This window comes from Misgurnus anguillicaudatus, chromosome 11 (assembly GCF_027580225.2).
Source record: "Misgurnus anguillicaudatus chromosome 11, ASM2758022v2, whole genome shotgun sequence".
NCBI classification, from domain to species: Eukaryota; Metazoa; Chordata; class Actinopteri; order Cypriniformes; family Cobitidae; genus Misgurnus; species Misgurnus anguillicaudatus.
Genome location: NC_073347.2, coordinates 4,133,862 through 4,147,759, shown reverse-complemented (window position 1 = coordinate 4,147,759; position 13,898 = coordinate 4,133,862). Strand labels below are relative to the sequence as shown.

Sequence of the window (13,898 nt, the reverse complement as noted above, 5' to 3'; positions counted from 1 at the left end):
TATGTCATGATGTTGTGTACCTACACATTAGCCCAAAGTTCCCAAAGATTTGTAAATCCAGAGAAATTCCTGTTTTAAATGATGGCACATTTCTTGTTTCCCTTGTAATTGTTGCCCTTTTAGTGACTTAATCTCCGCGCTATCCTTAGTTTCCAATTGCAGCAACTATGGCAACACTAGTGGACGGAATCAAATTTTTTTTGAAGAAAGTAAATATGACAAGAACGATTAAAAGTATTGATGCCATACACACATTCAATTTCACTCCATATCATACGTTATATCCCCATTATCATGACGATGAAATCCAGCAGTTTTTAAATCTGAATATTTTTTGGTGTAGGCCTACGTACATAGATTTTTAGTAAGGATCCTACGCACAGTTTTTTTTAAATGAGGCCCCAGATCCCTTAAAGCCCTTAACAAGCATCCGGCTTCGCTTAATACCTTGTGCAGTAGTAAGAGTGTGAGCGTGTGAGTGCTGCATGAGCGAGGGATTGTCCCAGATGATAACGTCCTATGAAAGGTCAAAAGATCATCATGTGACTAATTTTATTTACGGCTAAATTATTATTAATTCATTTTACTAACAGTTAGGTTGGGCAGGCCTTCACAAAAGGGCATTTAGTTACAAAAATTGCCATAACAACCATACACCCCCAGTCCTCAAACAGAGGTCTTACGACCACGAAAAACTAAAATAATGGCTTGCACAGCCTAATGTCACTACAGGGAACAGCTGAAATTAAGACAAAATCTAAAAAGCAAACCACTGATAAAATGACTCAATCATGTTACAACTGGAAAGGAATTTAAAGAGAACTTCCGCTTTGCACAACATCAACTCAAAAGAACAAAGATCTCCCCCAGCCTTATGTATTGTTTTGTCGAGAAAATCTGCAGGAGCCAAGAGTTCATAGAGACGGAAGCTTGAACAGCTGGCTGTCTTGTGCAGTCATAACAACCTCAACCTGAACAGCCTCAAACTGTTCAAATGATAACAGAGTTTAAAATAAAGACCCCAACCCCCCCACTTATCAATCAGAGCAATACTGTGACCACTGTGGAGTCATTCAGGTTTTTGGACTTTACAATCACTTAGGGCCAGTTGCACCAGTTGTCTGTAAGTTGCAACTTAGCCTAGTTGCGATGTAAAGGGATCCTAAGTTACAACTTATGTCAATGGAAAAATGACCGCAACTATTAATTAATTTTACTAATAGTTAGATAGGGCAGGCCTTCACAGAAAAGTGACATTTAGTCCGGAGTGAAAAAGAGAGAGTCAAAATAATAAACATCACAATTGAGTTTAAATTTCAACAAACCCCCATCATTGTGATCAGTGTTTGCATTTCATCAGGTCATTTGCATTTTAAAGGACATTTTTGCCTCCAAATAAGACACCTGATGCTTCATCCAGTCATATGTATCTTCCCTCTTACTTTTTGGTGCCACACTGGGGGTGGGGGACAGAGGAGATGGCTGGCGGTGTGAAGGAGATGCCTGGCAGGGCGAAAAAGATGGCTGGTGGGGAGAAGGAGATGACTGGTGGGGCAAAGAACATGGCTGCCTAGGCAAAGGAAATGGCTGGCTGGGCGAAAGAGATGGCTGACGAGGCGAAGGAAATGGCTGGCGGGGCGACGGAAATGGCTGGCGGGGGGCCGAAGGAGAAGGCTGGCGGGCAAAGGAGATGGCTGCCTAGGCAAAGGAAATGGCTGGCTGGGCGAAGGAGATGCCTGGCGGGGCAAAGGAGATGGCTGGCGGGGCAAAGGAGGTGGCTGGCGGGGCGAAGGAGGTGGCTGGCGGGGCGAAGGAGATGGCTGGCGGGTAAAGGAGATGTCTGGTGGGGCGAAGGGTATGGCTGGCGGGGCGAAGGAGATGGTTGGCGAGATGAAGGAGATGGTTGGAGGGGCAAAGGAGATGGCTGGGGGGGCAAAGGGGATGGCTGGCGGGGCGAAGGAGATGGTTGGCGAGGCGAAGGAGATGGCTGGAGGGGCGAAGGGTATGGCTGGCGGGGTGAAGGAGATTGCTGGCGGGCGAAGGAGATGGCTGGCGGGGCTAAGGAAATGGCTGGCGGGGCAAAGGAGATGGCTGGTGGTGAGAAGGAAGATGGCTAGCGTGGGTGAAGGAGATGGCTGGCGGGGCGAAGGAAATGGCTGGTCGGGCAAAGAACATGACTGCCTATCATCTTTGAGCATTATAATAGCATATATAAAAGTTTTACCTGTGACCACAATTTTTTCATGCTTTAAAGCAGCTTGAATGTAACTCTACACCCTTGCCTCATTAAGTATACACTAAACTATGAATATGTGAATTAGTCTCCGCCTCTACTCAATCGCACAGCTCAGACCATAGGTATGAATATGCAAATTAGTCACTGCCTCCACTCTCTTGCACCACCTTGGACCATAAAAATATATGTACGTTTTAATTCACACAATGTATACGTAAACTGCGCATTTGCAGCACTAATCTTTAAGCAGGGTTTTGGCAGGTCTTAACACACTGGTGTACCTGTGAATGGCTGCATTGCAGATACTGGATATGGAGGCAAACACTTCAGTCCCATACACCCTCTCTTTGGTCTCCCTGCAGTTAGCGGGACACTTAACAATGAATTCGGGTGCATTGATCCTCCCTGCCCGTACGTCACAGTCTATAGCAGGCACAACTGGAGAAACATAAGCCATGTTAGAAGACATACTGAACGTATTCTGATGACAAACATCTAAAAAATGTCATACAACATACCTTGTTTTTGCTTTTTGTTCTTTCCATTTGGCTTTGCCCCGCTACAACTCAGTAGGACTGCTATGAACACAAAGCATAATACAAAAGCAATTGATAAGGACATAATACATATAAAAGAAATAGCAGAGCTGCAGTGGTCTTCTTTATGTCAATCACTGGTGCTCTTTAGAGGTAATTAATATACGGAAAAACAAATATCTAAGGCACTCAAGTGAAAATGTTAAAAAGCCTTTAATACACTGGGCTACATACAAAATTAAAAGGTAGATCTACGCATTTCAGCTTACACATTCATTGAAACAAAGTGCTCTGTTTTAACAGTAATCAAATGGCGACTGCATCAGAGAGTCCAGCTGATCTTGAGACGGTTTGGAACAGCACAGGTAGATCTGTTTGCGTCCTTAGAAACCTCTCACTTCCATCTATTTTACTCTGACAAAGACAACACTCTGCACAGATGTGTTGGCACACAGCTGGCAGCGGGATGTTCGCAAATACGTGTTTCTCCTAGTAAGCCTGCTCGCACAGACACTGTGCAAAGTCAGGAAAGACGAGGAGCAGTTCCAATTAGTGGCGCCTTACTGGCTCCCAGAGCTCCCCTCCCTTGTGGATCCCTCTGAGGAAGACCTTCTTTCTCATGGATGGGTCACCATGGAGCACCCACGTCCAGACCTATGGAATCTCCATGTGTGGTGCTTGGACGAGACACATAGGTTCTAAGTGGCTTACCCCAGCAGGTAGTGAACACGATCACTTTGGAAAGAGCACTGTCTATGAGACAAGCTTACGCTTTGAAGTGGAAACTGTTCGTTGAGTGGTGTCCTTCTCTTCAAGAATATCCCCAAAGAAGCCCAATCAGCATTGTGCTTTCTTTTTTGCAACACCGGTTAGAGAGGAGGCTGTCCCCCCACCATTAAAATATATATATCTCCGCCCACCATAGCCCTATAGAAGGTAGGTCGGTTTGTCAGCATAATCTGTTCAACATGTTCCTTAGAGGGGCTAGAAGATTAAATCCACCTCGGCCTTGGAAACTGTCCATGGTGCTGAAGTCTCTACAGGACGCTCCCTTTGAGCTTTTGCAGTCGATGCGGATCAAGTTTTTTTCCATGAAAACTCAAATTCTGACTGCATTGGCATTGATAAAGAAGGTAGGGGACCTGCACGCATTCTTGGTCAATGATTTTTGCCTACAGTTTGTGCAACACTCCCTTGCAGAATCAGGTGGTGAACCTGCAAGTGATGCCCCCAGAGGAAACAGACACAGCCTTAGCTTGTGTCCTGTCTGCTCTCTGTGATTGTTCGTGGACCATACGTGAAGCTTTATCTCTGTCTGTTAGGGAGGGCAGCAGAAGGGAAAAGTTGTCTCCAAGCAGAGGATGTCACACTGGATAGTGGACACCATTGCTCTGACATATCAGACTCAGGGCATCCTGTGCCTGCTCAGGTTGCGGGCGCACTCTTCCAGAAGTATCCCATCGTCCTGGGCACTGGCTCATGGTGCCTTGCTGACAGACATTTGGAATATCTGGAATATCGGAATAGCAGTGGCCGGTCTTATTGACAGAGGGCCCTGTCCCACCTACTCTGAAAACAAGGGGCGGAGGCTTTTGGAGGACACTGAAAGGGGCAGCACCCATGGCTCTTTGGAAGGGATTCCCAATTTGTCAGTCATTCACATGACGTTGAAGTGACTAACTGATAGGAAATGTCTTGATTACAGATGTAACCCTCCTTAACTGAAGGTAGGGAACAAACACGTCCCATCGTGCTGGCACCACTGCCAGTGGCGGAGTGGCAGTTGGGAGAGTCGGGACTTTTCCCGGTGGGCCGGTAGTGTTTTGAGGCCGCGAGGGCCGGTCTGATAATAGCCGTGCTTTCAGTCTTTAGTCATGCACTCCCGCCACACTAAAAACTATTTATCAGTTATTTAATATCCTGCGGGGCTCAAAATGTACCGTATCTGGCCGCAGCGTTCTCTCTATAAAGCCCGTCTCCCCTGGAGTTCTAGTCGAACATGCCACTTATCAGCCAATCAAAAAAAAAGAAAGAGGCCACACAACAGCCAATCAGAAAATAGCACTGTTGTATCTGGGTAAGATTAACGCAACAACCAATAAAAAAGCATAGCCTCGCACACCCACAGAGGAATGCAGCTCCGAGCATCACTTTGAGCAGCACAGAGTAAGTCTGATCTCCTGTTTTAATGTTACAACAAATGCACAACTTTGACACAAACAATGACAACTTGACTGCTGTATAATCAGCATCAGTTTTTCATGTGAGAGTGTCTGTAACTTAGCCAACAGTTTACAGCCTGTTCACTGACAACACCTGCTCAGAACATGCAAGTTAGTCTAAGCCTCGTTATATTTTCGTTATCACACGATGACTGACATTTTGTCACATTAAACATCTCTCTCCAAACAGGCTTAATAATTTCATAAGCAACTGCTTTGCAACCAAATTAAGCTTTAGCTTACCTAAAACTAGGGAACTGTTGTTGACTTTAAGATCTTTAAAATAATAATTATTACACTTGGTATTTCGTGTTGTTGTGCAGTTATTTTATTGTAATTTAAGATTTCCGCATTTGCTTATTTACAGGGAACCTTTTTTTTTCTGACCTCAAAGGGCTGGTGGTCTATGAAATTTCACGGTAGATTTTTGGGTCCCACTCCGCCCCTCGCCACTGCTGAGGCGGCCAGGTCTCCTAGGCTTGGCTCCTTAATAAAAACTGATGATGCTGCACACCTGATGCCTATTTATACTCGCCCCATGAGGTGTCGCCGGCAGATGCAAATACTGCAGATCACATTGCACCAGCTATCATTGGGTTATCAATTAGTCTCGCTACAGCTACATATGTTATGTACACAAATCCTCGAAGAACCCAAAGTAACATATACAGTACCTTCAGGTGCCCACGGTATATACATAAAAACCGTGAACCGAAAAGACCTGAGAAACAGCAAACATCAAACTACATACATTTTCATTCATTGACGGAATGCATTAGATTCCCTTTAACCAGGGCAGATTTGTGGTAATCATTGACAAATAGATTTATGTTGAAAGCCAGATTAATTGAAAATCAAGGTGCGGACTTAATTTTACATGTACCTGTACAGTTTAAAGTGCATATACTGTTGTATGAAGACCTGCTTTCAGGAAAATGAACATGCAGATTAAAATCACAAACAAACATTAAAAGATAATAATACGTTACCAATACAGAAGGCAGTAAGAGGTGTTTTAAGCATCTTGAGCTGTAGAATCGGATGAAATATTCCCTCTGACTTTCTTAACACGTCCTGTATTCAAAGAGAGGAGAGACTATAGTAACATTCATATCATCAATACACAGACACACACACACACACACACACACACACACACACACACACACACACACACACACACACACACACACACACACACACACACACACACACACACATATATATAAATAATGCCTTCACACTGTTTATACTATAAAAAAATAATTATAGTAAAAACTAGTGATGTGAACGACAAAAGTCAGCTCCCGTCTGAGAAGTGAATACAAGAATTAAAGTATTATCTTTTGCCACATGCACTCCATACAAAAATTAAATGTTGTATTCAGGTGTGTATGAAACTATTTTAGTTTTACATATTTTCATAATAATCAAGTCAAAACTATGATAAATGTGCATGAATTTTAAAAGTTAGAAGTGGTACTTAATGTAGAACTGTTAGGGAGCCAAAAGAGTGGGATCACATTTCTCAATGGAGCCAAATCCTCTAAAAGAGAAAACAGAATTCCCATTTTTGTTTTAAAGAATTATATTAGCATGCTTTCACACTTTCTTGGCTTGTTCACAGAGGTTAGCTTATTTAACTCACATCCTTTTAAACCCAAATGACCTCTGCTGGTCTGGTTCACTTCAAACATTTATGGTGAACAATACGCCCTCCAGGTTTGCTGTATGTTATTTCACATTTCCCCTAAATCCAAATATTCCTGTTTTTTAGCATACAAATTTGGAACAGAGATTAGGAACAGAAGGTGCTATACACATTTTTTTTTTTTTAGAGATGACTTAAGAAGTACATGGGATGAGTATGTTTCCATGAACACTTTCCTCCAAGTTGCTCTTATCTTATGTCTGTTTCGGATGGCAGGCCAAGGCTATAAGATCAGTGATCATCCCCACTGAAGATCCAGAATAGACCCTAAGCATTAGTGAGGAAAAACTCTTAATATGGCAGAAGACGTTTTCACGAACAAAAACTTTAATCTTCACACAATGTCAATGCCTAATTGGAAAGGTAAATGTCACTGGCACGAAGTTCAAGAGAAAGAATTAAAGGAGTGGATTTATAATACAAAGCACATGTTTACTGAATAAAAGCGTCTGACAAATGGAATGTTCCATGAAGCCACAAAGAAGGCCTTTCACTAAACCAGTAAACCAGTATGGTCACAGAAAATACAGTGAAGGACGACCCATCTGACCCTGTTATTTTCTGTTGGTTAGACGCAGAAATCCAGGTTTTGTGCTGTATACATGGTGTATTTTTGTGTACTCGCCCAGGAGACAACTGCTTTTTAAATGGCAGCTCTGCCAGACACTGGGTTTTATGAAGTTCAAGGTTTTCAAAATTAGTCAAGGAAGAGCTGATTCAAATCTGTGGATATATTTGTTACTGTACTTAGACATTGTGACGACAAATTCTCCTTACCATATTATAATATCAAAGACTGATCTCTTTAGTAAATGTGCATACACAGACAGCTTTTCCTATTGTTTAAGATTTTTGTGCCACATTGTCTACAGATCCCACACTGCCAGACAAAAAAAAACAATGTTTTATTTAAACAGAAAAGACTATTTAGGGCTCTATCTTACACCCGGCGCAATGCGGCACAATGCAGCGCAATGCGCGACGCAAGTGTCTTTCGCTAGTTTCCACCCTGCGCAATTATAATTTTCACGTTTAGCGCCACGTTGTTTAAATAGCAAATGCATTTGCGCCCCCTTTTGCGCCCATGGGCGTTCTGGTCTGAAAACGAGGTGTGTTCCTGCGCATTGTTGGCGCGTTGCTATTTTGACGCAACTAAAATAGACTACGCCATTGATCAACAAAAACCTGGTCTAAAGTCTAAAGCCAATGGCGCAATGTGTTTTATGTTATTTAAAGAGCGCATTAGTAATTTGCGCCTATAAAAACAACGAGGGTTTGCTTATCACATACATGAATGCGCAGCAGCACAAAAACGCTTTTAAATATTAAAGATTAAAGGATTGAATGTAAAAGATTATTATTGAGTCACTTGGACATAAATGAGAACTAATTATGAGACGTTAGAAGGCACAAAAAGCTGTTTCACCTGCAGCCTGGTAAGTAAATAAATGCTTTAAACAAATGCATCTGTTTTTAAATGTTTTTTAAATGATACCTCACGGATTTATTGTATATGATGACTCTGTACCTGTGGATATGGTGAGATTTTCCAAACATTTTCCAACGCTGTCCAAGTGCTGAAACGAACGTGCGGAGAGCCGCTTGTAAATTCTTTATCTCCAGTTTGTTACAAATAAAGTATTTTTAGAGTACAAACCTTATCTTACATACTTGTAAATTATTTTTTGATGATATTGGATAGCCATACATTTAAGGCAATTACAAGCCTACTTTTTTACTTCCATGACTAAAAGAAAACGACTTTTAAAGGTTTTAATAAAAAATAACAATTTCAATACAAGTGAAAAACAACACAATTATTTAACATTAATCTTAAACTGGGGATCTTCTTCCTCCGCTTAGTTTTTCAGTTTACAAAGTCCGTCGTCTAAATAGGGATTAGACAGCGCCAGCGCATCAGGCTTTTAAAGGGGATGAGAGCTGAGACTCTCATTGGTTTATTGTACATTACGCTCAAAATACTCTCATTACAATAGGACCAACCCTTTTCGACCATGCGCTCGGCACACAAACCATTTTTCCCGTCGTTAAATTAGCAAAAGTGGATTCGGACACGCCCATTTAGACGTTGCGCTGTGCGCTTTAGACAATGCGCTTAGATCGTTAAAATAGGGCCCACAGTATCTACAAAAACAGGTGCAAATTTGCCAAAAGGGTCTCTACTATTCTACTGAGGAAATTATATTTAAAACACAATCGGTCGACTAAATTAAATACACCGTTGTAACTGAACAACTGAGCATAATCTAATATTACATTATCGAGGTAGTAAATTGTTCATAATGTAATAAGTTTATTAAAACATAATAAAGTTTTGAGATTATTATGTAAAATGTAATAATACTTTTATTAACAGTAATACCAGCACACTGTGTATACGAAAAACAATGTTTACAATATAATAAATTGGAGCACAGAATGTAATAGTTTATTCCGACTTCTGTCACAAGATCGACCGTACTGAGCTTTGCATGTTCCCTTTTTATATTGATATAACTCTGAGATCTTGTTTATATCTGTTACCTTTGCTTGCACGTTGTGATGCTCTTCGACCTGAGGCAGAATAAAACTTTAATTAAAATAACATGAAACAGTCAAGGTTTCCCCTCTTATAAACCTGGTGCAGGTTTAAAGAATGTGTACAGTGTATAGTTGTCTACCACATGAATAAAAAAGTAATTTAATGCAACTTCAACACATGGATTTGGTAGATATTGTAAGATGTGTGAGCATCTAGTCTAAAGACAGTCTAAAGCCGTGAAAGATTTAAATGTATAAAGGCACTATACAATAGAGGTGTGAATCTTCACTGGTTCCTCGATTCGATTCGATTCCGATTATTAAGTTAACGATTCGATTCAATTCGATGTTACAATGCATCATGATGCATCACGATGCATTGCATCCTTTTTTATTATTGCACATTGCTACATTTATATTGATGAATGTAAGAAGTCAGATTCAGTATGTGAACTCCTTTTTATTTTGTTTTCTTCAAGAAGTATACTAAAGTATACTACTTAATAGGAAACAAGACAAACTTAGTCTGACAAACAACAGCAGCATTTAAAACTAAAACATAAGGAAAAACTAAAAGTGCATAAAACTGTCAATTAAAGCATTATCAACACTTGCATCCTTTAGCAGCTCGGGGTGAAAATGGTTAACGTGGCTTCTTAAATTAGTTGTATTGCCTACATTTTTTATTTGTACATGGCAGGCTTTACACACAGCGTGTGTCTTGTCCAATTCGTGCTTACCAGCATGTTCATAGAAGCCGAAATGAGCCCAGACATTGGCTTTTAAGATACCTGGTGCATTTTTTATCACTAGTGTCTCACCTCCGCCATTTTTTCTACCGCCACATACCTGTACGTGACGCATGACGTCAGCAGGCTATAATCGATTATGGGTTATTACTGCATCGATGCAGAATCGTCCACCCCCGCATCGCGATGCATCGCACAATCGATTAATTGTGACACCCCTACTATACAAATCCTTTCTGTTTCTAACCCCCAACACATTAAAGAAAGATAAAAAAAAATAAACCTGCTAATTAAAAGAAAAATTAAAAAGATAAATTGTTTCAACCACACTACTGAATTGTGCACTCACCCCTTTAATCACAAGACTAAACACAAAACACTTTCAGATTATTACAGCGATCTGAAAAATCTCCTAAACAATCATGTGTTGTATTTTATAATCCTTATTTCACTCGATATCCTAACATCAAGTTCTTTACTTAAATATGCCTTACTGCAGCTATGAGGAAAGTAAAGATGTTCAGAGATAACAGATGGAAGGGTTTGACTTGCAGTCTAAGAAAATATTGTTTTATATAGTAAATGACTGCCGCTTTTAAAAACTTTTTAAAATGTTTGTTTACCACTCCTAATATTTCTCTGTTTTAGGTAAACATAGCTTTACAACTGATTAAAATAGTTGGAGAGGGGAGACGACGATCATGGAACATTGTATATGTTTTTGCTTTAGCTATGATTTAAACTAAACTAACCTACTTGTTGTTTATTTTGCTTGTTATCAGAAATAAACTACTCTAAAATGTTATTGATTCTTTGTAGAGATATCGGAAGTTACGTTTGGTCCCCAAAAGCTGTTTGTTAATGTGGTTACTGCTCAAACCATTTATAATAAACTAAAAACTTGCATGGTAAAATTAGGGACAACACCTTTGGGGGAAAGTGTTAAGCTGGATTCAAACCAACTTTATGCAGGTACCTTTAGCTAATCACACAGCACTGACATCAGGTTGTGAAAATAATATTTATAATAAAAAAACATTAATAACAGTTATTATTATTTCTTTAAGTTGAACAATTAAACAAACTTCATAAAATGTTTAAAATAAATCATATTTTTCTTATTAGTTCTTCAGAAGAAAGAATGCTGACACATCCACATTCATAGACTGTTAGGACAGCTGGTGTGCTAAAGAACAAAGCACAGCATGAATAATATAAGAGAGCATCACAGTCTTGAACAAGCACAGAGGCCTTGGCACACAGACACAGCAGCAGCCCATATTCACAGACGCACATCCTTCACTCAACACAAACCTTTACAGAGCCGTCCCCTTTGTGGAAGGTCAAGTGATTCAAAGATACGCAAATCTAATGTGTATTTCACGTGTAATTAACGTGTTGTTTACGCGTGAAAAATTCATGTGTTCTTGATGTGAAAACAACATGTAAGTATGCATCAAGTGCGCGAATAATACATGTGTGATTCAGGCATCAGTTTCCCATTTAAACAAATCTTTTTTACATGATCTGCTTGTTATTACCTTTTTTGTTTGTTTGAGATTATGCACTCAAACATATCTGATATATCATACACTGTTAACCCAGATATTGTCTTTACTCAAACAATCAAGGAAACATTATTAATATTTTTTGTTTTGAAGCCAAAGCTTAAAAAGTTTAGTTGATTTAACTTTTAAGCTTACAAAATCTATTAAAGTAAAACATTCAAGTAAAGTGAACTTAAAATTATTAGTTCATGTTGTGAGGAATACCCATACTCCTTTGCGCCTGAATATTTTGATTATTTTCTGCTTTTTCTGATAAGAACTTTCTCTACTTAAATATTTGTTAATAAAATGTCATATAGGTTCAAGCTCTTATATTATTGATGTTGTTTTGTTGTAAATTATAATTTTGTGAAGTCACCGTTCAGGTGATCAGTGTTTCCGTATGTGAACCCTGTTCAGAACATTTTATTGTATTCTCTCCACAGTAACAACGTATGTCAAAAACACATTTTTTGTTTGTTTCTGTGGAGAATCACGTTTATTTAATGATTGACTTAAAGTCAGTCATTAATTTTTGCAACCCATCCTCACCCCAAGTCGTCAATATTTGACGACACTTGACCATTCGTCAATATGTGACGGGGAGGGTATACCTTTCGCGTCATTTTTTGACGAACTGGGGACTTCAATACTATTACGTCCGTTGCATTCTCTTTCCTATTTTCTTACCATTTTCGCGTCGGTTTAGGGTTAGATTTACATAATGACATCCCTACCCAAACCTAACTCTAACCCCAACGCCAGGTGACAACTGTTTAATTTCGCGTACACTGTTTAATTTTGCGTTATCTAACCCTAAACCGACGCGAAAATGGTAAGAAAATAGGAAAGAGAATGCAACGGACGTAATAGTATTGAAGTCCCCAGTTCGTCAAAAAAAGGTATACCCTCCCCGTCACATATTGACGAATGGTCAAGTGTCATGGGGTGAGGATGTGTTGAATTTTTGTTATAATACCATTTATAACATCAAAAGTAATATAAAGTGATAAAAACTAAAGTTATATGCAATGGGTTTCCTCACACATTTCTAGTAATGTCATCTAATCTGGGTTAAGAGTGCAGGAATACTGGAAAAAATTAAAACATTAAGTACATTAAACTTATTTCCCATAAATTTTTTAAGTTCAATCAACCTGTATGGGCTTACAGTGTATTTAAATAAATTTAAAGAGGAGAAAATGTATACAAAAGATTTATTTATACTTTACTTGTGAAATGTTAAGTTATTTGGTTAGAACTTTGAAACGTCTAGGTAAATATACTTAAATACAAAAGCTTATTGTTTCTTTCTAGTACCACACAAATTATATACCTCCAAGTAAACTAGATTGTTACTGAGAACCCTACTGTACACTTGAAAACAGCAAGAATTCTTAATTCTTAAATTTAAACTAGTGCTAGGCATAGATTAATCTAGATTAATCTCATACAAAATAAAAGTAATTTTTTGCTTAACATATGAGTTTGTGCTATGTGTAATTATTATGTATATATAAATACACACACATTCAAAAAACATAAATAAAAAAAGATATTTAAATAAAACATTTCTTAAATGTATGTATATATATGTATGTGTGTGTGTGTGTGTGTGTGTGTGTGTGTGTGTGTGTGTGTGTGTGTGTGTGTGTGTGTGTGTGTGTGTGTGTGTGTGTGTGTGTGTGTGTGTCTGTGTGTGTGTGTGTGTTTAAATATACATAATATTTACACATCACAAACTCATATATTATGCAAAAAATTACTTTTATTTTGTATGAGATTAATCTAGATTAATCTATGCCCAGCCCTAGTTTAAAAGTATTGTATGTTACCATTCAAAGGTTTGGGTCATTTACCTTTATACGTATTAATATGTTTTCCAAAAATAACTATAATAACAAATTCATTAAAATTATGAAATTACACAGATAGAACTATGCAAGTCAATACTATGACTGAAATCCAAAATAAATTAAAGCTGTAAGCAGCGATGGTAGGGCCCTTGCACGCATGGGTACCGCTACCCATGGTATTAGTAAAGCAGTAAACCAGGGGGATATGAATTTAATTGGGTTAATATAGGTGGAAATTCAAAGGAAATATGATGTGCCACACCTCCTGTGTGCAGCAGGTGGCACTATGACTGTAACTGATTGTTGTTATATTGATGTGTTCAGGCCAGTACCCATGTCAAATGACGTCTGTGACAGGTCGGACATTGTATGCCTGGCCGCTATGACGGAAGCTAAATATTGGCATTGAAATGTGTTCAGGCCATGACACTTATCAAACATGTGAACCGTGGGTGCACATTGGACATTGTATGCCTGAGTTATAACAACTTCCTGTTTCA

The 13,898-nt window shown here is 39.0% G+C and overlaps 1 protein-coding gene across 6 annotated transcripts in view; it reads right to left on the bottom strand.

The window, feature by feature from the left end:
- Window positions 1–13,898, bottom strand: part of vit (vitrin) — a 66,458-nt gene that overhangs the window by 40,156 nt on the left and 12,404 nt on the right. For 5 of the 6 annotated variants that reach the window (XM_073872867.1, XM_073872865.1, XM_073872868.1 and 2 more), the window contains exons 2-4: window positions 5,984–6,068; window positions 2,755–2,814; window positions 2,518–2,674 (exon numbers count right to left, since the gene is read on the bottom strand). In XM_073872867.1, the coding sequence (XP_073728968.1) occupies window positions 2,518–2,674; window positions 2,755–2,814; window positions 5,984–6,017 (251 nt within the window). In that variant the 5' untranslated portion in view covers window positions 6,018–6,068. The remainder of the gene's footprint in view (window positions 1–2,517; window positions 2,675–2,754; window positions 2,815–5,983; window positions 6,069–13,898) is intronic. The other variant, XM_073872866.1, reaches the window with a different exon arrangement.